Consider the following 26182-nt stretch of genomic DNA (forward strand, 5'->3'; position numbering starts at 1 on the left):
CAGCTAGGAGTCAAAGGGCTCGGAAGCAAGGAGCAGGTGAGTGTAGGTGGTGAGTAATTGTGGTGGAGGCAAATAAGTACGGTGGCTGACCTCCAAGAGGCTGGGGGGTTTCCTGCAGGGCAAGAGATGTGCCTGGGTCTGCGGATGCCGGTAGAGAGCCCTCTTCCCAAGACCCCACTGCGGAGTCTCCATAGCCCAGAAGAAAAGTAGGCAGGGAGACTATCACCAGAATTTTGGTTTAGGGTGGGTTCTCGCCTGATGTAGAGGAAGTGCTCCACCCAGAGATTAGAGCAGCCCCAGGAGCCAGGCGACCGGGATTCCTTCCTGCCGCCAGCTGGGCCCTGACCTTGTGTGCCATGACACTGCCCACCCCCAGCCCTGAGCATCCCGCTTCCGGCCTCTGCTAGACAGCAGTGCCTTGGGTTCCCTCTCTGTCAACTCCCGGATCTCCCAGCCACATTTCAGCTGCCAGGGCCTGGCCTAAGCATTAGCCTCCCAAGTATGACGCTTTGGTTAAAAATCCACCATGTGTGGAGGTGCCTGGCTGGTTCAGTTGGTTAAGCTTCTGATTCTTGATTGCTGCTCAGGTCGTGACCTTGTGAGATGGAACCCCCCCCTCAGCGTGGACAGCACAGAGCCTGCTTGGGATTCTCTCTCTCCTTCTGTCTCTGCCCCTCCCCTCCTCACGTGTTCTCTCTCTTAAAATAAATAAACTTTAAAAAAATTCACCACGTTTATTGACTCCTCTTTGCACAAAGTCAGTTTGGCTGCAGGCCAGATGGCCCTTGAAGAAAGCCTCAGTTAATTGCTTCAAGTCCAAGAGGTAGCTCAGAACCTGCTTTGTACTGGCCCTGCAGCCCACTCCAGGCTTCTTGGTTCTTGTGGCCCTTCTTCCCCACCTACTTGTGGGGGGCACGCTGCCAGCCTCTACCCATGCCCCAAGGTGCCTGGCCCTGTGTGGATAAGGCAGTTCCTCCTTGTATAATCAAGTGGTTGTTGTCTCCCACCTGTACTGCATGGCTGTCACTTATGATAACAGATGGCGGCCCTTTAAGAGAAATTTGCAGGGTTAGTGGAAGGGTTAAGTAGTGAGGACCTCAAAATTAGGAGGAGCAGCAGGGTGGGGGGGCAGCGGCACCTTGTGTCCATCCTGGGGAATTGCAAGTATGGGGTCTCTAGGCTGGCCTGTGACTGGGTCAAGGCATGCCTTGGCCTTCCCCTTCCTGCTGCCCCTTCAGAAGCAATTTGCAGAAGTTCAAAAGGAGTGGCAACTAATGTCTGAGACCCTGATATTTGGGTCTTTTCTTCCAGGAGCCCCTCTGGACCAGTATAGCAACAACGGAAGTTAGGGGTTCACAGAGCTGGTACTGGGGAAAGTCAGGAAGCTCAGGGCAAATCCAGGCTTTGCCGTGTGACCTCAGTGGGATCTAGTCCCAGTGGGTGTCAGTTTCTTCATTTTATGAAACGAGAAGTTTGGGGTAGTTGGCCACTAGCCCTTTCTCTCCCCTGCTACCCAAGGTACCCTGGATCTATATATGGTCTTGAGGAAGAAGCCAGTGGAAGAATTAAGCAGGAGAAAGGAAGGAGTGGGGAGTGGGTACCTGGTATTGGATTTAGCCCTGGTGCCCTGGTTGGCCGGTTGGTGCCATGTCTCTTAGCCCCCTGCGAACAACACAGCTCTCTTAGGCTCCCTGTCCTGGGGCCTATTCCCCTGCTGTATTCCCTTCAGCCCCAAGTTTTCCCTGGCGAGGGGGACAGGATTCACAGGATTCCTAGTGCATCCTCTAGTTCTCCCAGGGTCTCACCTGATTCCCTTTGGGTCCAGGACCTGGGGTCCAAGCCAACTTGGGGCTGGGGGTATGATTTCTGAAAGGTGAGGTCTCTGGAGTTTGGGGAGATGGGGCTGTTGAGGCTGAAGGTATCCCTGCTCTCCGGGAAGGCTGAACCTTGTCTCCCTGTGTCCTGATCCTCTCAGGAAGATTTGTACATTTCTTAGGAACACAGCTGGGGGCCTCCTTCAGATTTAGTTTGTTCAGCATCTCAGAGGCTATAGAATCATGGCTTCCTGTGGTTCCCCTAGGCTCATCCGTTTCTGTCCCTCCTGGGCCTGGCTTGGGAGCAGACAACATCCTGTTGCTACCCCTGTGCTCAGACAGGAACTTCTTCACCTGCAAGGATAAAAGGAGCGTTCTGGGCATGGAAGTGGGAGAGCCAGTGTAAACCCAAGGAAAGGATCTCTTGGTCCATAATCCATTACCTGGGAACTCAGCGGTGAGGTGGGGAGAGTGGGGCCAAAGATTAAGGCATGCATAAAGAACAGTGGTCAGTGGGGAGTCATTGGGTGGCCAAGAGAGCCATGTTGTGCCATCCTTGCTCTGCTCTGGGGTTGGGGGTGGCATTGGACACTCACCATGGAGACTGCGGCATCCATCTCCTTGTTTACCAGATTGAGGGCTTCCTCGGTATTTGGTCGGCATTCTGGAAACAAGCAGAGTGGGGTGGTGGGGTGGCAGATGAGCCAAACCTTCCCAGGGAGAAGCCCGCTGCTGACAGATCCAGGCCTACCCTGGCTGACAGCTAAATGGCCAGTTCACCTTGGAAGGAGGGCCTGTCCTTGGGCTCATGGCTCCAGCAGTGCTGCATTAACCTCTTCAGTCCTTCCAAACCAGGAGTCTCTGGGCCGGGCTGCGGCAGCTTGGTCAATGGGGGCCGGATCTGCCTCTCGCACACTGCTTCCTGTACTGCTGATTTCGGGGCCACTACTGGGGTGGGGGTGGAGGATGTGAAGAAAAGACATTCAGGGTATGAGGGGCCACTTGCTCCACCATGGGAAGGGGAAAGGAGTGTAGTCCAAGGCAAGGTGAGGAGAAAGTCAGGCAGTCTGAGCAGGTAAGCTGGAAGAAGAGGGTTTGGAGGCTTGCAGGAAGAGGGCACCTGGAGTTAAGGATCCCAGTGTCTGCCTAGAGTCTTACTCTCAGCTTCTCTTCCAGCTAGCACTGCCCACATTAGGATCCCGAAGCTGCAGGAGACACAAAGCTGAGACGTGAGCAAACTGCTGGCAAGACTACCTTCCCATATACCGGCCCCTAGAAGGGTCCAGAGAGGTATAGAAATTTGGAATGTGTGTTTAGAGTGGGCACCTTACCTGTAGACATCGCTAGCCATGGAGGCTCTCCGGTTTACATCAGCCAACAGTTCTGGGGCCAAGTAGGCTAGGGCTAACTCCTCAGATCTTGCCAGTGACGTTGAGCCTCCTTGAAATGTGAATAGGCCAAAATCTGCCAGCTGGAAAGGGAGGGAGGAAGGAGAAGGTTGGGGGATGGACAGGTAAGGCAACTTTCAGAATTCCCTCTCCCACCACAAGGTGTAGGTCCAGCCTTGTAAAGGGGGTTTTGAGGGTTAGGGGAATGGGAGGACCAGTAGGGCCCTTGGGTTGGAGGTCTGGGTACCCTCTCATGGGGCTGGGTCAAAGTCTGAGTCTCCTCAGCTAGGTCAGCCATGAGGCTTTTGATGGACTAGTGGGTGGGCCTGTGGAACTGACCGTGTTGGTCAGGGTCTCAAACACCTGGTATGGTAGGGGCCATGGCTCCTGGGTGGGCTTTGACACCTGTGTCCCAAGGGAAATGCTGAGAGTGTGCAGCAGACAGAGCTGAAGCAGTTTCTGTGTCTAGCGGGTGGGGCTAGAACAGTTCTGAGACAGGACTGTGTCCAGAGGCTGGGCTGGGCTATGGGTGGGCTGACCTTGGGGTGCAGGTCTGAGTCCAGCAGGACGTTGGAGGGCTTGAGGTTCCGGTGCAGAAGCACGGGATTCTGGCTATGCAGGTAACACATCCCCAACACCAACTCCTGCAGCAGGCGACAGAGGAACGGCCAGGGCCGAGGACAGTGGGGCTGCAGCAGCCCCACCAGGGAACCGTTTTCCATGAACTGAGTCACCAGAGCCGGCCCACGCACGTGTTCCCATTCTAGCTTCCCGGTGACTCCCAGCAGGTGCAGTACATGCTGGCCTCGCAGACTTGCCATGGCCTTCACCTCCCTGGATATCGTCTCCCTACATTCCAGGAAAGAGTTGGAGTGGGGCTCTGCTCTTGGAAGATCGCTCTTTTACCCAATCAGGCCCACAGCACAGCGGCCCCTCCTTCTGGGCCAGACCCCAGGAAGCCCCAGCCCCGCTGCTCAGGTCACTCACCTGTTCATGATCTTGACTGCCACATCTAAATCCCACGTCCTGTGTCGCGCCCAGAACACCGGCCCGAACCCGCCTTCACCGATGAACTTCAGGTTCTCCAATTCCTCGAGGGGAACCAGGGAGGCTGGGGTACCGCTGGGCCTGAAAGAGGGGGCCTGGTCTTCCAGACCGCACCCCCTCCCCTGCCCCGTGACACCGGTGACTCTGCACATTCACTTCAAACCCCAGCTCCCACCCCTGCCCACCCCCAGGGTCCCACTGTGCTCTGGCCTCAGTAAGGGGCTCAATGGCATTCCCGGAGCTAGTCTGTGGAGGGGAGGGGAGGGGAGGGGAGGGCAGGGCTGCGTGGCTGTGTGTGTCAGGCTGCATATCTGTATCCATATCCTGCTCTCCACTGACCATAACTTGACGCCAACATCAGACATCAGGCTGGAAGGTGCGAGTCCACACGGATGGAGTGACTTCTGGGAGCTGAGGGTTTGTGGCAGAGAGAGACAGGGGTTCGCGAGAGGGGTCACTGCAAGGATTCCGCTTCCTGGTTTGCTCCTCCTCTACCCGGAGTGACTAAACCACTTCCTTAACTCGCTGGTGCATCTAGGGTCCCGCCCCAGGGGCGCGTGTCTAGGGTGCCGCCCCAAGGAGGCAGGGAGGCAGAACCGAAAGTTAGTCTTTTTCCTTCCTAACTCATATTTCCTGAGCACCTGCGGCTTGTCACAGCCAGGTTAGGTGTCACTGAGACCTTAGGGTGCCACACAAGTAATCCTCATCTTTCAGGGACACACAATCCACTCCTGCAGCCTGTGTCTCTCCCTTCTCCCACAGGATTTCCATCTCCACCACCTACCAGGCCTGCTGTGGGGAGGGGATGAGGCTGAGGAGGATTTTATGGTCCAAGGATTTAGCCCTCCCCCAAATGCCCTACGATCACCGCTAACAATTCTGTAAAGCTCGAATGTGCCAGGTACCTGTATTAGCTTATTTAATTCTCACATCCACCCTAGGGGGATTGGTACTACTTTTATTACTTCTTTGTGGATGAGGAAACAGGCACAGGTAGCTTAAATACCTTGCCCAAGCCAGTATGGAGCTGACTTCAGGCCTAGCTCAGAACCATCAGATTTGATGGACTGACAGAACCATCAGTCTGTACCTCTTAACTGGTTGTGAATGTGGCTAAAGAAGGTGTGAAGCATCTAATAGCGTACTGAAAGGTCCCTGTCTGTATTTCTGCCCAGTCCCTGACAGCTGCTCTTGCTGAGGCAAGCCCTTGGCATTGGTAGTGATTTGACTCTCAGGGCGTGGTGGTCAGCTAGATGAATTGACCCAGCCAAGGGCAACTGACATTGTGGTGGACATTGGAGGGGAAACACACCCTTGCCCTCTCCCCGCCACACCAATACCTCCACACAAATTCCCTGGTTAACACATGTGCCCAGCAAGGATGTATTCTGGACGAGGGCCTTTGGAAATGCAGGAATTTGGGGGGCCTTAAGGATTTAGGGTAGACAAAAGGTGTCTATGAAGACATACCCACTCCTTACTCTCCACTCTTGAGCTGGATACCGAAGGCCTCACCGTGGCTGGAGGCTGTGGAAACTATATGTGGCCAGTCCTAGCACTCAGTCCTTTATGGGGAGACCTGACTCTCACTGGAAGGTGCTCACTTTGGTATGCACTTTCCATTCTGTCCAGTGGTCCATGCACTCTGCTGGATGGAGCAAACATGGCCAGCAGTTAACTGTGATTTTTAGACCCATACCATGAATTCTGGTAGAGTCAGTTTGTGCTTTTTTTGAGCTATTTAGGGAATTCTAGGACTGTAGTCTATTTTTTTTTTAAGTTTATTCATTTTGAGAGACAGAGAGAGAGAGAGAGAGAGTGTGTGTGTGTGTGTGTGTGTGAGCTCTGATGTGGTGCACACATGCAAGTGGGGAAGGAGCAGAGAGAGAGGGAGAGAGAGAATCCCAAACAGGCTCCATGCTGTCAATGCAGAGCCCAATAAGAGGCTTGAACTCATGAACCGTGAGATCATGACCTGAGCTGAAATCAAGAGTCAGATGCTTGGGGTGCCTGGGTGGCTCAGTTGGTTAAACGCTGACTTTGGCTCAGGTCATGATCTCATGGTTCATGAGTTCAAGCCCTGCATCGGGCTCTGTGCTGACAGCTCAGAGCCTGGAGCCTGCTTCAGATTCTGTCTGTCTGTCTTTCTCTCTCTCTCTTTCTGGTTCCCTCCCCCACTCATACTCCATCTCTCAAAAATAAATAAACATTAAAAAAAATAAAAGAGTCAGATGCTTAAAAGACAGAGCCACCCAGGTGCCCCTGTAGTCTCTTTAAAAACCAGTACATTGTAGGCACCCAGTAAATATTTGTTGAATTGAATTAAGTGAACAACGAAGACTTTTGGGGATTCCTTACAACTTTGATCACTCCTGCTGGAGCTCCAAACTCATTGGGAGGAAAAAAGGAGGTTGCACTTTGTTAAGGTTTGGGGGCTCTCACCTGCACCTTCATGGCTGACAGAACCCACATGAAATCGACTTTATTGTTGAGACAGGATGGCATTTCACAGAATATAAAGGCAAGTGCAGCAGGTCCTCAAAAAAGTCTAGTCAGGAGTCAAGAGCCACCAGAGAGGGCAGCCATCTTGTTCATGAGTCTTTTGGGAGAAGACCCCAGGCTCCCCTTGAGGGGAAGCAGGCAGAAAGGCATTAGAAGGGTGCTTAAAGATCTTTTTATGGCTGAATGTGTTTAGATTGGGCTAAGGCCCTGAGACTCAGGGGTAAGCCACTATACAGTGTGGATTTGGGGATAGTGTCAGAGCCTGTACTACTTTTTGACTCAAAACAAACCAAACCCCTTTAAAAGAAGGAGGAGCAGGGAGAGGAGCCTGGAGTGAGTGCCTGAGAAGATCCTCTGCTTCTAGGTGGGGGGACCTGGCAAAACAGAGCTGATCCCTAGATTTTGGAGCTGTGGCCTTTCCTGAGGCCTAGTGCTGCTGACCCCTAACAGAGCCTCTGCCCCTGTCCCAGGCTTTTGGAGAATTTGGGTGTTTCTCATCTCTTCAGTTTTTTGCTCCTGATGGTCTTTGGTCACCTTCAGCACATTCCTAGTACCTGCTCTGGTTCCCTATCCTTAGTTGTGCGGGTGGGAGGGCAGAGGGTGTGGTTTCTCTTCTTACATATTCTAGCAGGAACTAATTCTGATCTGTTGTTTGATGAAGAGATTCCAGTTATAGATCAAATGGTATTAAATGAGGGGATGGTAAAAAGGATTATGGAGAATTTTCATTTTCCTTAGTGTTTGAACAGTTTATGTTAGCGTATATTACTTTTATAAACAGTTAAAGAAGGAAGAAGATCATGTGTATGCAATAACTCAGCTGTAAGGATATTCACTGAAGTGTTGTCTGACATAGTGATGAAAACAGAACCCTAAATATCCCATAACACGAAAAGGTTATACATAAATAAATATATATTACAAAGATTATAAATAAATTATGCAGTGGATGACTATGTAGCCATTAAAATGGTGCTCTAGACCCATATTTATTATCATGGAAGGTGTCTATCATATATCAAGTGGGGAAAAAAGCAGCTTATAAGGCAATAGGTACCATACAATCACATTTTTGTTTGATTGTTTCGGAAATTCTATCTACTCCAGTAGTGTGACAGAGTTCCCATAACAGGATAGCTAAATGCTATGTAAAGCATAATGAACACATTTTTTTCATTTTAAAATGTTTATTTATTTTTGAGAGAAAGAGAGAGAGATAGATAGAGAGAGAGAGAGAGGCAGAGCATGAGCGTGGGTGGGACAGAGACAGAGGGAGACATAGAATCTAAAGCAGGCTCCAGGCTCCAAGATGTCAGCACAGAGCCTGATGCTCTGGGAACTCACGGACCTTGAGATCATGACCTGGCTGAAGTCAGACCCTTAACCCACTGAGCCACCCAGGCGCCCCATAACGAACACATTTTAAAAATTCCTTAGTGAGCTCCCAAGAAAAGAAAGGTAACCTCCCAATGGCTTCCCCCGAGACTAATAAAATAAAACAATACAAATCAAAAAGTAAACAGTAAGTAAACAGAGAGTCAACTAACTTGAAGCCTAGAGTTCTGGGGACTGGGAAGGGGGTATGGAAGGTTGGGAGAGAACCACAGAGTGAGCCCTAAGGCCTAGGAAGATGAAAGCTAAATGTGAGCCACCCCTATTGCCCACAAAGCTAGGACCCTCAACTAGGCTACATTCTCAGTGGAAAGGAAAAAATATTATCTGCTTACAGAGGAATCTTACAGGGAAAATTGTCTAGGCTGCAGATGTTAAAATTAATAAAAATGTTAGTTTCCACGTGAGATCTGCTCTAACAAGGATCTATGGTTGGAATTTTTACTTTCCCTTTGATCAATACACCATAAGCTGAAAATTTTAACTGCCCGCAGATTATTAATGCCCTCAGGAATCCAACAGAAGGAAACTGAATCCTCCTTAGAGGAAAGCATCATCCACCCAAGCTTCTAGATTAAATTCTGCCAAATATAGACTTACACAAAAATAATTTTATTTTATTTTAATTTATTTTTTTTAATTTTTATTTATTTTTGAGAAAGAGAGAGAGCACGAGCAGAGGAGGGGCAGAGAGAGAGGGAGACACAGAATCCGAAGCAGGCTCCAGGCTCTGAGCTGGCAGCACAGAGCCCAAAGTGGGGCTCCAGCCCACGAACTGTGAGATCATGACCTAAGCCAAAGTCAGATGCCTAACCCACTAAGCTACCAAGGCACCCCTATTTTATTTTTTAGTGTTTATTTATTTTTGACAGAGAGACAGAGTGTGAGCAGGAGAGCAAGACACAGAATCTGAAGCAGGCTGCAGGCTCTAAGCTGTCAGCACAGAGCCTGACGCAGGGCTCGAACTCATGGACCTCAAAATCATGACCTGAGCCAAAGTTGAAGTCACATGCTCAACCAACTGAGCCACTCAGGCACCCCACAAAAAGAATTTTAAATATGTAAGGATTCAAAGCACCATGAAAGAGAATCAGCAAGAACAAAAATCAACAGGTTTGGATCTTTAAGGACTTCAGAGTTTGGAATAATCATATGAAGAATCTAAAGATGCTTCTGTGAACTGTTTAAAGAAATAAAAGATGGAATAGAAAAAAGTAAGCAAGGAATAAGTGATTATAAAAAATGCCCAGATAGATTTAGAAAAAAAAAAAAAGACTATCAAGAGAAAAAAAAGTATGTAACGTTTAAGTTGAAATTGCAATGCTTGGTTAAATAGAAAACACAGCTGAGGGGCTCCTGGGTGGCTCAGTCCATCGAGCGTCTGACTCTCGATGTGGATTCAGGTCATGATCTCATGGTTTGATTGAGTGTAAGATCCAGCCCTGCATCGGGCTCTGTGCTGACAGCATGGAGCCTGCTTGGGATTCTCTGTAGGGTGGGGAGGGAAGGGGGAGTTACCATTTAATAAGTACAGAGTTTTAGCTTGGGAAGATGAAAAAGTTCTGGAGACGGTGATGGTGGCACAGCAATGTGAATATACTTAATGCCATTGAACTGTACACTTGAAAATTATTAAAGTGGCAGATTTTATGTTATGTGTGTTTTACCACCACAAAGACCTACTAAAATTATGATTCCATGTTTTAGATAGAGAGATGTGAAGGTTTATGTTAATAAACATTTAGTTATTTGATTTGAACATTAAATTTTACTGGGGAAAAAGAAAAATAAATATTTATATATAATATATATTTAGAGGGGCTCCTGGGTGGCTCAGTTTGTTAAGCGTCTGACTTCAGCTCAGGTCATGATCTCACAGTTTGAGACTTCAAGCCCCTAGAGTTCAAGTCCACTTCTTATCCTGTCCCCCTTTCTCCCTGCGCTTCCCCTTCTTGCGCTCTCCCTCTCTCTCTCAAAAATAAATAAACACTAAAAAATATTTAATGTAGGGGTGCCTGGGTGTCTCAGTGGGCTAGGCATCTGACTTCTGCTCAGGTCGTGACCTCACAGTTCGTGGGTTCGAGCCCCGTGTTGGGCTCTGTGTTAACAGTTCAGAGCTTGGAGCCTGCTTTAGATTGTGTCTCCCTGTCTCTCTGGCCCTCCCCTGGTCACACTCTGTCTCTCTCTTTCTCTCTCAGAAATGGATAAAAATTTTTAAAAATTAAAAAAAATATTTAATGTATATTTAGAAAAATATAATATGTATACATTTTATATATTATAATATATAATACATATTTAGAAAAATACCTAAATGGACAAATAAAAAATTAATTTAAGTTATGGCTGGTAAGTTTACAGGTGATTTTTATTTTCTTATGTCTTATATTTGTATTTTTGGGGGGCACCTGGGTGGCTGAGTCGATTAGGCATCTGACTTTGGCTCAGGTCATAATCTCACAGTTTGTGGGTTCGAGCCCCACTCAGGCTCTGTGCTCTCAGAGCAGGCTGCTTCGGATCCTCTGTCTCTCTCTCTCTCTCTCTCTCTCTCTCTGCCCTTCCCTCGTTCACGCACTTTTTCTCTCCCCAAAATAAACATTTATATTTGTGTTATTTATCCATATTTCCTAATTTTCCTAAAATGAATTCCCAGATACTACATTTCAGTCTCTTTTCCCCTCAGGACATCAACCAGAGGTGCGGAGACTTCCCTCTGCCACCTGCCTCCTACCCTAACCCGGAAATCTACTCAGGGAGCAGCTCGCTCTTGGTTTCTTGAAGCTATTTTTTTTTTTAATATATCTTTCTTTTTTTTATTTATTTTTTTATTTTTTTAATGTTTATTCATTTTTTTGAGAGACAGAGTCCGAGCGGGGGAGGGGCAGAGAGAGAGGGAGACACAGAATCTGAAACAGGCTCCAGGCTCTGGGCTGTCAGCACAGAGCACCATGCAGGGCTCCAACTCACGGACCAGATCGTGAACTCATGACCTGAGCCGAAGTCGGACACTTAACCGACTGAGCCACCCAAGCGCCCCTCTTGAATCTTGGATAGCTGGTTGAAGTTAGCCCTTGGCAGTCCAATGATGAGCAGGATTTTGACAGACGTAAACCTGGGGAAAGTGGATTCCAGTCAGAGAGGATGTTGTGAGCAAAGGTGCAAAGTCATCAATGATGATAAAAGCTTATCTTTTTTACACTTGATAGTACACAAAGCACTCACTGAAAGTCACCGCAATTCTGTGAGGTTCGACATATTGTCAAGTTCTGCAAATGAAAGAAATTAAAAGGCTTCCTTTTTTGTCTGAATGTGAAAAACAAACATAAAGGGATCAGAAACCTTTTTACAGTGACAGTGCAGACCAGTCTCCCAGACACAAAGCTGCTCCAGCTCCTGGTTGGGGGGAAGGGACCCTTATCTCGGCTCCCAGCTGCTGAAAAACAAACTCTTACGGCAGGGTAAGCGTGAACTATCGGCAACTGAACTTTTGGGGACTGGGCTGCACTCAGCTTGGAAAGATCACAAGCAAACCCCAGGGTTTAAGCGGAGTTACGGGGAAAGTGTTCCACTTGGAAAGGGTCGTGATATTGTGATTTACAATAAGAAATATATTAAAATACATTCCACCCCATTCCTGGAACAGAGCTCCTAAAACCTTGGAATTTCCTGTGAGGAAAGCGGAAAAGGTGCCTTTTGTTATGTTAATTAGGCGACCTTCGGAAAGCCCTGAGATAACCTAAGGAGGGGAGCTAGTTGCCAACCTGTAATTGAAGGATTGATTGAAACTTCCAGTCCCGCCCCTGACCTCTGTGGGAGGGGAGATGAGCTGGAGGTTGAATCAATTACCAGCTCCTGTTTAATTCAGTCATGACTCTGTAATGAAGCCCCATAAAATCTAAAAGGTTGGAGTTTGGAGAGCTTCTGCGTTGGGGAATAGGAGGTGCTGGGATAGTGGTGCTCTCACAGCGCACAGAGGTTCTGTGCCCTTTTCCACATAACCTGCCCTATGTATCTCTTCTACCTGGCTGTTCTTGAGTTATATCCTTTATAATAAACCAGTAATTTAGGGGTGCCTGGGTGGCTCAGTCAGTTGACCATCTGACTCTGGATTTCAGCTCAAGTCATAATCCCAGGGTTGTGGGATCGAGCCCCATGTCGGGCTCTGCGCAGAGCATGGAGCCTGCTTAAAATTCTCTCTCCCTCTTCCCCTCTCCCCTGTTTGAATGTTTGTACTCTTGAGTGGTCTCTCTCTTTAAAAAAACAAAAAACAAAATAAACACAGTAATCTAGTAAGTAACCTGCTTCTCCATGCTCTGTGAACTGCTCAAGCAAATTAATTGAACCCAAGGTAGGGTGCACGGGAACCTCCAATCTATAGCTAGTCAGAAACACAAATGATAACCTGGATTTGCAATTGGTGTCTTGAAGGGTGTGTGTGTTGTGTGTCAGTCTTGTGGGACTGAGCCCTTAACCTGTGAGATCTGATACTGTCTCCAGGTAGATAGTGTCAGAATTGGGTTGAGTTGTAGGACACACTGTTGGTGTCCAAGAATTTCTTGGTGGTGTGGGAACCTCCTCTTGCTACACGCATGGTGGAAATGAGTCCAGAACTTTAGGATCCCACCTGCTGTGGCCCCAGCTTCCCTCTACCCTTGGGGTTCTTGTTTTGGGAGCCCCTTCCAGTGCCCAGGATGCGCTCTTCTTCTCTTAGCATTCCAAGCAGGTCAAAAGCCCCTTGTAACTTGTTTTTCCTTAGCAAAGCTGAAAGAATGATGATTTCACAAAGAGCCATGCTGCCCCTAGGGCCATCTGCCCCAGCAAAATGGAATACCTGCTCATTTGTCATCTGTTTCTACTAGAGGGCATGGAATGGTGTCCCCTTGGCAGAATGTAAGTTGCTGTTCTGCACCCTCAAGGCAGGGGAGCCTTGGAAGGGCAACTTCTTTTTATTCTTTCTACCTTAGTGAGATGGGGTGAAAAAGATTTTGAGCAGCCATCAATGATAAGTATCCGCCCACATGCAACAATCATAACGCACCCTGATCAGTGTGGAGTCCTTCTTTGCTTACTGTGTGTAGTTAATGCTTAAGATCTAATTTTGATACTCTCCCAGCCCCCCTCATCCCAGGCAGGGCAGGGGGGACAGGCCACTGCTTCAAATTGCTTCTCTAGCTGGATGTTCTCCTTGTTTGTTTGTTCGTTTGTTTGTTTATTATGGGGAAATTGAGTATAGCCTAATGGTCAACAGTACAGGCTCTGAGGTCAGACTATGTGGGATTGAATTCTGGCTCTAAAAGTTACTGTTTGACATTCAGTGAGTTGCTCAATGTCTCTGAGCTTCAGTTAATTATAGTACTTACTGGAAAGGATTGGCTGTGAGGATGAAGTGAAATAGGCATGAGAGAACACCACACATTTCCAAGCACATATTATGTGCTTCATTAGTGATAGGCATTAATGCAATAAACATTATTGTGTTTCCAACCTGAGGAACATTTCCAGTTCACAAGGTATTTGTAGAGCAGAGAAAAAAACGATTTAACTCATGCTCAGTGAAGTAACTTTTCCTTCTTCGGGTAAATTCCCAGCCCCACCCTTTCCTCCCAGGGCCCCTTTAATGACTGACTCACCCTTCAGGTATTCTCTCTTCTACCCAGACAAATGTCCTGAGGGAGTGATTGAGGAAGTCAGTTGTGTCCAGGCCTGTAGTCTTGGGGAGAGAGGACTTGAATCCTGGGTTTCTAGTTTCTGGTACTTGAGTTGTCTGCCTGGCACAGAGGTGCTCAACGAGGTTGAAAATCTCACATTGTTGACCTGAGGATGGGCTTTGGGCCTGAGGCAGCTACTTTTGGTGCCCCATGCCCCATGTCTTCAGGCCACCTTTGATTGAGCTAAGGTTGTATGGATAGTTCCATGACCCTGCCAGTGCCTCAAGCAAGAGGTACTCTCTGTGTGCCTCCCTCAGTTGACAGAAGTCAAGGAGAGGGGAGGAACTAGGAGAGGAACTAATGCTGAGGGCAGAGGTCATGCAGTAGAGGACATGGGCCAGTGCCCCAGCCTCCTGTCCTTGGGAGGGTCAATCCTGAGGTTCGTGTGTTCTACAGTTCTGCAGAGGGTCTGTGGCTGGACTGAGCTACATATCAGTAGCTAGCTCAATATGTACCTTTCTCCTCTGACTCACATTTTCTGCTCCTTCCCTCCTGATCCCTGGGACCACCCTCCAGGAAGTCTCCGGTTCTGTCCTCAGGCATTGTTTTCAAGAGAACACAATCCAAGCCCTCTGCCCTGTTTCCTCCCCATTGTTTCTCTTCTGATTGTCTTTGAGACTAGGATCCCTCCCTGTCTGTAAGGAAAGAGGAAAGAAGGGGAAAGAAAGGGAACAGAAGGAATCTATTTACCTCAGAGATAAGGCCTAATTGTATTCTGGCATCTGGGATGTGCTAGGGATTCTCTGTCATCTCCCTCAGATTTAGGCAACAACCTGTGAGGCAGATTATTATTAGACCCATTTTATGGATGAAGAAGCTGAGGAGGCTGTGAGAATTTTAATAACCATCCTAAGGTCATACAACAACTTTATGGCTGTTAAACCCAGATTTCTGCTCTTTTAGCTACTTGCCTTATTGAGGGAGGTCCTTTGATAGAATCTGGAAGCAGAACTTTGAATCAAGTGAGACTATTAGTATATATATATATATATACACACACACACACATATATATGTATACACATACACATATATGTGTATATATATACACATATATGTGTGTATATATATACACATATATGTGTGTGTGTGTGTGTGTATATATATATATATATATATATATATATTTTTTTTTTTTTTTTAGTAGCAGAGCTTGAACTCAAAATCCGAGTTCAAGACCTGAGCTGAGATCAAGAGTTGGACGCTTAACCAACTGAGCCACCCAGGTGCCCAGAGACTGTTAGTGTTTTTAAATTAAATATTTTAACAGCTTTATCAATGTAGAATTGACATTCAATAAACTGTACTTATTTAAGGTGTACAATGTGATGAATTTTGACATATGTATATGCCCATGAATCCATTCCCATAATTAGGATGGTGAACGTATTTATCACACCACAAAGCTCCTTTTCAATTTTTTCCTTCCACTCTTCTATGCCATTCCCTATTTCCTGGCAACAACTCATCTCCTTTCTGTCACATTAGCTTGGTGTGCATTTTCTATCTATCTATATCTATCTATCTATCTATCTATCTATCTATCCAAGCTCTATGCCCAACATGGGTCTTGAACTCCCAACCCCAAGATCAAGAGCTGCATGCTCTGCCTACTGAGCCAGCAAGTCACCCTGCATTTTCTATTTTATATAAGTGGATCACATAATTTGCATTCATTTTTGTCTGGCTTTTCACTCAATGTGATTATTTTGAGATTCACCCATATTGTTGGGTGTACCAGTGGTTCATTCTTTTTTATTGCTTTGTAGTATTCCATTGTACCACAATTTCTTCATCCATCCACCTGTTCCTGGACAAAATTTCTGGCTATTACAAATAAAACCTCTATGAATATTAATGTAACAAGTCTTTGTATGGGTATATACTTTCACTTCTCTTGGATAAATACCCAGGAGTGGAATGACTCAGTCATATGGTAGTATACATTTAACTTCTGAAGAAATTGATAAATGGTTTTCCAGAGTGGTTGTACTGTTTTACATTCCCACTAGCAATGTGAGAGCTCCAGTTCTTCTGTATCTTTTCCAGCATTTGGTATATTGAAGTCTTTTTTGTTTCTTTCTCTTTTTTTTTTTTTAAGTAGGTCTCGCCCAGCAAGGAGCCCAATGCTGGGCTTGAACTAACAACCTTGAGATCAAGATCTGAGCTGAGATCAAGAGTCAGATGCCTAACCGACTGAGCTACCCAGCCATTTGGCTATATTGAAGCATTAAAACATTTTTTAGGGGCGCCTGGGTGGCTCAGTCGGTTGAGCGTCCGACTTCAGCTCAGGTCACGATCTCACGGTCGGCGAGTTCAAGCCCCGCGTTGGGCTCTGGGCTGATGGCTCAGAGCCTGGAAGCCTGCTTCTGATTCTGTGCCTCCCTCTTTCTCTGCCCCTCCCCCACTCATGCTCTGTCTCTCTCTGTCTCAAAAATAAATAAACGTTTAAAAAAAAATTAAAACATTTTTAAAATATTTATTTATTTATTTTTAATTAAAAAAAAATTTTTTTAATGTTTATTTATTTTTGAGAGACAGAGAGAAACAGAGCACAAGAGGGGCAGGGGCAGAGAGAAAGAGACGCAGGCACAGAGTCCAAAGCAGGCTCCAGGCTCTGAGCTGTCAGCACAGAGCCTGACAAGGGGCTCGAACCCACGAACCGTGAGATCATGACCTGAGCCATAGTCGGACGCTTATCTGACTGAGCCACCCAGGTGCCCCTTAAATTTTTTTTTAATGTTTATTTATTATTATTATTATTTTTTTAATTAAAAATTTTTCTTAATGTTTTTATTTATTTTTGAAGGAGAGAGAGAGAGAGAGACAGCATGAGCAGGGGAGGAACAGAGACAGAGGGAGACACAGAATTCGAAGCAGACTCCAGGCTGTAAGCTGTCAGCACAGAGCCTGACACAGGGCTCAAACTCATGAACTGCGAGCTCCTGACCTGAGCCGAAGTTGGACACTTAACTGACTGAGCCACCCAGGCGCCCCATTTAAAAAAATTTTTTTTTAATGTTTTTATTATTTTTGAGAGAGAGAGAGACATACACACAGACAGAATGTGAGCAGGGGAGGGGCAGAGAGAGAGGGAGACACAGAATCAGAAGCAGGCTCCAGGCCCTGAGCTGTCAGCACAAAGCCCGCTTACAAGGCTCGAACCCACAGCTGTGAGATCATGACCAGAGCTGAAGTGGGACACTTAACTAACTGAACCACCCAGGTGCTCCTAGTATTTTTAATACTAGCTATTCTGATGGTATCACAAAGCACAATGGATTTTAATTTCCATTTCCCTAATGAGTAATGATATTGAGCCTCTTTTCGTGTACTTACTTGCCATCTGTAAATCTTCTTAGAGGAAGTATCTATTAAAGTTTTTGTCTACCTTTTATTGGGTTGTTTGTTTTCTTATTATTGAGTTTTGAAATTTATGTATTCTGTTTTTTCTTTCTCTAGTGGATTGTGCTTTTGGTGTCATCAATAAGAAATCTTTGCCTAATCCAAGGTCACAATGATTTTTCCCTTGTTTTCTTCTACAAGTTTTATAATTCAGGTTTTACATTTATATCTGTTACTTTTGTTTTGTTCTGTTTTGTTTTAAAATAGACCTATTAATTTTAAAAAGTTCAGGGGTGCCTGTTTGGCTCAGTTGGTTAAGCATTGGACACTTTTCTTTCCTTTAATTTTTTTTTAAGTTCATTTATTTTGAGACACAGACATCATAAATTGGGGAAGGGCAGAGAGAAAGGGAGAGAGAGAATCCCAAGCAGGCTTCACACAGTCAGCACAGAGCTCAACCCAGGGACTTGAACCCACAAAACCATGAGATTACGACCCGAGCCGAAACCAAGAATAGAAGGCTTAAATCACTGAGCCACCCAGGCGTCCCATTTGTTGGACTCTTGGTTGCCCAGGTCATGATTTCAAGGTTCATGAGTTCAAGCCCTGCATTGGGCTCTGAGCTGACAGTGCAGAGCCTGCTTGGGATTCTCTCTCTGGCTCTAACACCTCCCCTGCTCATGCGCGCACTCTCTCTCTGTCTCTCTCCTCTCTAGAAATAAATGAATAAACTTAAAAAAATTAAAATAAATAAAATAAAAAAGTTCAGACATCCCTGATTTGAGTTTGTGTGTGTGTTTCTTTTCTTTGACCTTTTCACTTACTTTCTAAGGAAATTCATTTAAAAAGTGCTAAGTTCAGGGCACCTGGGTGGCTCAGTCAGTTAAGTGTCCGACTCTTGGTTTCAGCTCAGGTTGTGATCTCACAGTTCATGGGATGTAGCCCTGCCTTGGGCTCCATGCTGACAGCACACAGCCTGCTTGGGATTCTCTAAGACCAGTGGTTGCTTGGGGCATAGGTTGAACTGGGAAGGCTTGGAGGCAGAGAAAACAGGAGATCACAGAGCAATTTAAGAGGTAGATGATGAGGACCTGAATGGAGATAATGCCAGTAGGGATGGAGAGGAGGGAAACCAGTCTGCAGATATTTTCTGAAGTATTAGTAGAAGGATCTGGGAGATGAGAGAAGGGATATTTGAAGTTTCTATTCTGGGACATTGAGAGAACTGTAATGCCATGAACTGAGATATGGAACATAAAAGGGACACAAATTGAGTGGGCATTGATTATGTTCAGCTGTGGGCACATTTGGGTGACAGCCCTGTGCTTCAGACTCAGGGGATCCCCAGCAGGCAGGAGAAAACATGAGACTGAAGCAGGGAAGGTGGAAAGTACTAGGCTGAAATGGAAGGCATCAACCAGGAGAGTCAATGGAGGAAGAAAGAAAGAAGGCAAAGGACAGCGAACCCTGCATAGTCAAGGTCAGGCCAACAGAAGAGAAATGGGTCAGAGAGGCAGAAGCAGAATCAGGAGAGAATCCGAATCCACTGCTTATTGAGAAGGCATCTAAATTTGGGGTTCCCCAGAAGAAGCCCCTGAGCATGGTTTTAGGTGCAGGTAGATTTTTGAGGAGGGATCACAGGAAGCAGGAGTGAGGGAACAGAGAGTGAGACAGGAAGGGAAGAAAAGCCAACCCGAAGGGTGTTTTATTGAGTTTGCAGTTGAAGGTTGGGGCTCCTAGGTGGCTCAGTCATTTGAGCATCCAACTTCAACTCAGATCATGATCTTGCGGTTTGTGGGTTCGAGCCCCATGTCAGGCTCTGTGCTGACAGCTTGAGCCCGGATCCTGCTTCAGATTCTGTGTTTCTCTCTCTTTCTCTGTCCCCCTCCCACTTGTGCACTCACGTTCTCTCCCTCTCTATCTCAAAAGTAAGTAAATATTAAACATTAAAAACAAAATAAAATTAAATTTAAAAAAAGACAGTGCAGTCAAAGGCAATGGAAGGTGAATTTCAGTAGAACCTCCAAATTTAGAGAATGCCTCTAGGATTGTCCACAAGAAAGATGGGAGGCTGGAATATTCATCCACCAAGATCTATAGCCATTGGTTGAAGATTGCACCTGGGGCACTAATTACCTTGCATTTCCTGGCTGTGTTTGCATCAGAATGGGCAAAGAGAGGGGTGATGAGCAAGCGCCCAGCCCATCGTGTGGAAAAATGACCAGTGATGGTTAATTTTATGTGTCAACTTGGAGGGTGTTTTGGATGAAATTAACATTGAAGTCAGTGAATTTTGAGTAAGGCAGCCTTCATGATGTGGGTAGGTGTCATCTAATCAGTTGAATCAATTACCCAACAGCAAGAATTCATCAGCACTCCTGGGTCTTCAGTCTGTTGGTCTTTGGGCTGAACTGGGATCTCAGCTCTCCTGGATCTCTACCTATTGGCCTCTGGACTGGCTCGCACTGCAGATTCCGGACTTGGCAGTCTCTATAATTGTGTGAGCCACTTCCTTGTAATAAATCTCTAATAAAACCTATATTTACATACATACACACATGCACACACACCCTATTGGCTCTGTTTCTCTGGAGAACCATGACTAATATGGCCCTGAAGCAGAACGTAAGTCAGGGTTCAGACTCGAGATAGGATGCGGGCAGTGCAAGGTGAGTCTGGCCTCACACGGAACTGTCCACCACAGCTGTGGCTGAACTCAGAGATGTGATGAGCACAACCAGGGGCATCTGCTGGAAATGATAAACAAGGTGAAGACAGCCTGCGGGTTTGGTAGCAAAGAGGACTTTGGTGATCTTTGTGAGAGGAGTTTTAGGTTTCATTTTGAGTGAGTTAATGAGTGAAGGATCTGAGGAAGTAGAAGCAGAGAGCAGACATGACTGTTGAGAAGTTTGGTAGTGAAGGAAGGAAAAGAGGAGATGATGTTAGGTTAAGCAAGCAGAGTATCAAGGGATTCTTTTCTTTGTTTCAAGGCGGGGAGGACTTTGGGCTGTGGAGAAGAGAGAATGGCGGTAGGGAGGGAAGAGTCACAGGCCTAAGAGAGGGAACAAGGACCCTGAGTCGGGACTAAGTATGGATTTCAGGGGCTCAGGTAGAAGGATTAGGTTCACACAGGGATAAAGATGTAATTTTTTAAAAAGGAGAAATACCAAATAGGAATTAGGTGAAGATATTACATTGTGCTGAAGAGATAGAAAGGAAAGTAATTTCTATCTGCTCAGATAAGTAGGGAGGAGAGACATAGTGTAGAGTAGTGGGTAGAACACGGATTTGGAGTCAGACTGGTAGATCTGGGCTGGGATTTAAACTTCACCATTTCTGAGTTGTTTGTCTTTGGGAAAACTCCTTAATCTGTATCAATTTCCTTATGTATAAAATGGGGAAACTAGTATTTACCTAGGTGAACAGGTGGATAGAAGTATATGATGCATATGTTACTGTACCTGACACATAATAGGCATTCAAAGATAATCATTGTTAAGTAAAGCAATTTTCTAAATTGGAAAAATTAAATGGGACTTGGTCATGGATCAGTTCCTGTGGGAAGTGAGAATAAAGGTGATCATTTATTGGATTTTTTCAGTTCTAGATTTTACATTTGGCTAATAGATTTCATTTCTCTGCTGAAAATTTCCATCCTAGCATCTATTTTCTCAAACTTATTGGTTGCAATTATTTCAAAATCCATGTCTTGTAATTCTAATGTCTTGTTCAGCTGTGGGTCTGTTTCTGTTGAGGTTTTTTTTTTTTCCTCTTTGTTTCCGGCCATTTGGTGATATCTTCTGGTATGCTTCGTTAAGTTTCGATTGAATGACAGGTATTTGTATGAAAAATTGTAGAGACAGTTTGTCTCCCGGGATAGTTCTTGTATTTCTGACAGGCAATTAGAATAGAGGAAAATCTCTTTCATCCAATGTAGGCTCTAGCTGATTTGAAACTGTGTTTCAGTCTTCCTCTGTGCTCTTCTATTTCTAAATTATCCTTTGTGCCAATGATCAACGAACTCTCGGCTCCAAACCCACGCTTCACTTCCTGTTTTGCAATATTGGAGCTAGATTCTGTAAATGTTTCTTTTGCCAGCTGGCACAGTGTTAAGCATTGTCAGTAGAGGGTGCTGGAGGAACACTGGAGGAGGAGGAAGTCTCTTCCTAGTTTTGGTGTTCCTTTGGCAAGGCTCTAGTGGCATGTACAACTTCTCCAGTGCAGGCTCCTGCAAAGTAAGGCAATCAACGGTGCCCAGTGGCCAACAGCCTCGCCTGGCACCTTCTTGGGTGGCTTCTCGGTGAATTGCAGCTGATGAGGCACTTTCCCCTAAACGACTTCCCTTGGTGCCTCCTTGGACAGTGTTGCAGTGATTTCTGAGGTGCAGTATCTCAGTGACTCCTCCACCAGCCAGTGAGTCACAGGTCTCTTAAATTAGGTCAGAATCTCAGCTCTGGGAGTTTGAGGCAGGGTAGGTGGTCTTCCCTGACATTTTATTTTATTTATTTATTTTTAAAGTTTATTTGGGCGGGGGGTGGTGAGAGAGAGAGAGAGAGAGAGAGAGAGAGAGAGAGAGAGAGAGAGAATCCCAAGCAGGCTCCATGCTGTCGGCGTAGAGACCAGTGTGGGGCTCGAACTCATGCACCATGAGATCATGACCTGAGCTGAAATTAAGAGTCGCTTAACCGACTGAGCCACCCAGGTGCCCCTCTTCCTTGGTGTTTTATTTTAGCCTTGAGGTAGTGGCTTTTCTCATATCTGTTATTCCTGTCTTCTTTAGAGTTCTCTTTTTTTCTTACAAGTCAATCTCTCAGTACTCTAATACCCCATTATAGTTGATATTTTATATTCAAGTTTCCTGGTTCAAATTCTTGTGTGATTTCTGTTTCTTGTGTGAACCCTTACTGATTACAGCTTTAGTCTGAGAGTATAGTTCTTCAGGGGCCCTATCTGAAATCCAGGAGTGTTAATCAGGGTCCTCCTTCTCAACAGGTCTTGAACTCCAACATTTGTTTTCTTGGTACCATGAGACTGGTGAAATTTCTTCTCAGACCCTTACCTAATAATTGGGGACCATCACTCGGCCTACAACATCTTGTTTCTCAAAACCATCTATTCTGGTATTGGATGAACAATACCATATATTAGCCACCAGGTCAAAGTACAAAGAGCTCTTAACTTCAATATGGTATCTCAGTAGTGGTGAATGAGATGATTGTTCAATAAGTCTTTTCATTAATCTATAGGTAGGACTGTATGCAGAGAATACGTGGGACATATGGAATTGGATATAGAGTAAAGACGGAGCAAAAGGAAATGAGACTCCTTCCATATGCTATAGCAAAGCAAGCTAGATATGATTCTAAGGGGCCAGGTAGCAGTTCCTATAGAACAAGTTAAAGGTAATGAGAACAAGTTAAAGGTAAATGGTAATGAGGAATCCAATTTTAGGGTTGGATTTTGCTTCCTATGGTAGCTAAAGGGGGGATAGCTAAAGGTTGGAGAATAAAAATCTCAGAATACAGAATATTCCATCTCAAAGCCCAGAAGAAAATACAGCACAGCTGTATGCATCTTTCCCTGTAGATGTCAGATGTAAACTGAATTCTGAAGCTGATCTTGCACGTTGTTGAATTGCAGATAAGTTTACAACCTCATCAAGATTCTGCAGTGAAAGTAAGAATAATGATCCGGAAAAAGATCAAGATCTTGATAATCCAAATATGGCCATAAGAAAAGAACTAGGGGTCTTGGGAAAAACCCAATCCCACAGACTCCTTTGAAACAGTTTTTCATTGTGTCCCTCTGACAGAGGGGAGAGTGCTTTACTATTTCCTACCCCACACCTCATGTCCTTATACTTGTCCTGTGACCAGGATGAACCAGAGAGTGAGAAGCAATAACATACCAGAGTAAATAGGAATGATACTCATAAGAAGCTGCAGGAAATTTCTGGGGCAAAATCTGGGGGATTCCATGTGATTATAAAATTTAATGCGTGTGATCATGAATTTATGAAAGACGACAGGGGGCGCCTGGGTGGCTCAGTCGGTTAAGTGACTGACTCTTGGTTTCATCTCAGGTCATGATCACAAGGTTCATGAGTCCCAGCCCTGCATCGGGCTCCGTGCTAACAGTGTGGAGCCTGCTTGGGATTCTCTCTCTGCCCCTCCCCAGCTTGCTCTCTCTGTCTCTCAAAAATAAAAATAAATAAATTTTTAAAAAATTAAAAAAAAGAAAAATGGCAGAAGATAATTTTAGATTGGACCAAATTAATTGAAGTAATGATCTACAATGTATATTGTGAGTGCTTAGCAGCCCACAAAAAGCTCAGCATCTGCCATTTTTTTCTTATTTTAAATGTTTTATTTATTTTTGAGAGAGCACAAGTGGGGGAGGGGCAGAGAGGAAGGGACAGAGGATCCGAAGCAGGCTCTGTAATGTGGGGCTTGAACTCATGCACCAGGAGATCATGACCTGAGCCAAAGTCAAGATGCTCAACCAACTGAGCCATCCAGGTGCCCCAGGATTGGCCATTTTAAATGTCTCTATGGTTTTGCCTTTTGCGTGATGATTCAGGAGAAGCATAGTTGTTGTTGAGACTTGAGAGAACAGTGTCCCTGGTTGTAGAATGAGGGCTCTGTTGCTGTAAACAACATCATGGATAGCATCCCTAAAATAGGATAACCAGAAATCTCATAAAGTTGTTTCTTCTTAACTATAAAATGAACTTTATTTGTTCTGTATAATGCTTAATGAGGATAATTATGTGGTAAGTCAAGAAAATATCCTATATTATTTAAAAATTTTTTTTAATATTTATTTATTTTTGAGAGAGACAGAGTGTGAGCTGGGGAAGGGGCAGAGAGAGAGGGAGACACAGAATCTGAAGCAGGCTTCATGCTCTGAGCTGTCAGTACAGAGGCTGATGTGGGGCTCGAATTCACAAGCTGTGAGATCATGACCTGAGCCGAAGTCAGACGCTTAACTGACTGAGCCACCCACGCACCCCCAAAATATCTTATATTAGGGGAAAGAGACAACATGTATAACTGGAATTTATGGATAATCCCCGAATCCGTTTCTCTAGTTTGCAGAGGCTGCTGATTGGCCCCAGTAGTCTTTCTCCCTATCTTTCTTAGTAATAGAACATGACATTTTTAGCTAGACTTATGTCCACTTGGAATAAATACATTTCCCAGCCTCCCTCACAGCTGTATGTGGCCATATGACTAAATTCTGGCCAATTGGAATATATATGATGTGGGTAGGGAGAGGGTATGTATTCTTTGGCTTTTCTTTTTTCTTGTTGGTTTAAATATGGACATGATGGTTGGATCTTGAGCTGGATCCTTTATGGATCTTCTGTGAAGTGGAATGCTAGGGTGGAACAGGAAGACAGAAGGAGCTTGGAAGCCAGATAGCTGTGGAGCTGCCATACTGAGACTTTGCATGCCTACCTGTAGAGCTTTTATATGACAGAAAAATAAACTTCCATCTCATTTAAGCCACCATGATGTCAGGTTTTTATGTCTTATACGGCCCATGCCTAATTCTAATGGATGCATTTAGTTATCTAAACACCATCTCTTACCAAGTCTTCAATCGGTCAACAACTATCTCCTATGAATCTATGTATCCTAGAGCTTAGCATGGTTTCTGACACATAATAGATGTTTGATAAAGGCTCCTATCTATCTGCTCCACAGTGTCTGGTGGGGGACTTGAAGGCTGGGAGCTAGAATCCTCACATGTGTAGCAGTTGATATTGACTTTTGGCTGAGACTTTAGCTAGGGCAACTGGCTGTACCACATACATGTGACTTCTCCATGTGTCTCGGGCTTCCTGGAAATATGGCAAGCATTGAGAAAGAGAGACAGAGAGAGAGAGAGAGAGAGAGAGAGAGAGGAAGAGAGCACACTCCAGACAGAATGTATATTCTTTTTATGACCTAGCCTGGAAAGTTATTGTATGCCATTGGTTAAGGCAGTCACAAGCCCCTGGTTACAATCAAGGGGGAGAACACAGACCTCCCATCTCTGGGTGGCAGGACTAGCAGTTACACTGTAAGAAGGGCATGTTGAATGGGATAAATACCTACATCTTTAGAAGATAAAGTCTATCACAGTCTGCCTACTGGTCATAGCAATTCACATCCCTCCCACACTCATCCCCTGCCCTTAACATCTTCAAGTCTCATCCCATCATGGCACAAAGCTCAGGTGCAAGGGCCCAGATCTCATCCTAGCTCCTGGACCTCAAGCCTGAGCAAATGTTGCGTAACAAATCATCCCCAAACTTAGTAGCTCCTTCTGGGTATATATTATCTAATTGGGAGATAAGATGTAAACATGTGAAAAGTTATATACTAATAAAAGGGTTTAACAATAACCAATGAAATGTTTTTTCTAGCTATTGATATATCTGTTGCTTTGTGTGAAGAAAAATTTCAAAATTAAAATTGACATTTAGCCATAAAAAAGAACAGGTCTATTTAATGATATCTACAACATGGATGAACCTTGAAAACATTATGCTAAGTAAAAAAAGACAGGCACAAAAGTTGACGTATTATGTTATTCCATTTATATGAAATGTCCAGAATAGGCAATCTATGGAGACAGGAAGTTGATTAATGGTTTCCAGCAATTACGGGAACGGGGGAATAGAGAATGGTTACTAACCGCCCTTTTGGGGTGTTGAAAATATCCTGGAATTAGATATATATGGTGAAGGCTGCATGACTCTGTGAATATACTAAAATCTACCGAGTTGTGTGCCTTCAAAGAGTGAATTTTGTGGTAAGTGAATTATGTTTCAAAAACATGTAAAATTATTAAAAAATTTTCTCTGATCAATCATGAATGAAATAGAAGAACAAATTTGGCTCTATTGTCTATATGGGAAGATCAATTTTTACAAAGTCATTGACAAATTTGTAAAAATTAAGACCTGGAACAGAAATTGTCGTGTCATAATTCATTCC

The 26182-nt window shown here is 45.1% G+C and overlaps 1 protein-coding gene across 3 annotated transcripts; it reads right to left on the bottom strand.

The window, feature by feature from the left end:
• Positions 1-720: 720 nt before the first annotated feature.
• On the bottom strand, positions 721-4729 carry RIPK3 (receptor interacting serine/threonine kinase 3). Of its 3 annotated transcripts, XM_019429283.2 has the most exons (10): positions 4589-4729; positions 4190-4330; positions 3742-4051; positions 3146-3285; positions 2973-3019; positions 2595-2762; positions 2411-2478; positions 1806-2168; positions 1602-1662; positions 721-1048 (listed from the first exon to the last, which is right to left on the bottom strand). In XM_019429283.2, exons 1-10 carry the CDS (start codon positions 4612-4614, stop codon positions 900-902), a joined length of 1473 nt encoding a protein of 490 aa, XP_019284828.2. In that variant the 5' UTR covers positions 4615-4729; the 3' UTR covers positions 721-899. The 3 variants fall into 3 exon arrangements, with proteins under 3 accessions (XP_019284828.2, XP_019284827.2, XP_019284829.2); XM_019429282.2 differs by having other exon boundaries at positions 4190-4711; XM_019429284.2 differs by having other exon boundaries at positions 1947-2168; positions 4190-4709.
• Between the last annotated feature and the right edge of the window lie 21453 nt (positions 4730-26182).

The sequence above is a fragment of the Panthera pardus genome, unplaced genomic scaffold (genome assembly GCF_024362965.1).
Source record: "Panthera pardus isolate Hobbes unplaced genomic scaffold, ASM2436296v1 HiC_scaffold_24, whole genome shotgun sequence".
In the NCBI taxonomy this organism is placed as follows: Eukaryota; Metazoa; Chordata; class Mammalia; order Carnivora; family Felidae; genus Panthera; species Panthera pardus.

Bases quoted from the DNA above. Each gene is read 5' to 3' on its own strand.
- RIPK3 (XM_019429282.2), bottom strand. From the start codon at position 4,401: ATGTGCAGAGTCACCGGTGTCACGGGGCAGGGGAGGGGGTGCGGTCTG. The intron at 2,763-2,972 runs GTAAGACTCTAG...CCCCCACCCCAG, and splicing joins AGCTGGAAGAGAAGCTGAGA to TAGTGGCCCCGAAATCAGCA. The intron at 1,049-1,601 runs GTACCCACTCCC...TTTCTCTTAAAG, and splicing joins AGGGCTAAATCCAATACCAG to GGCCGCCATCTGTTATCATA.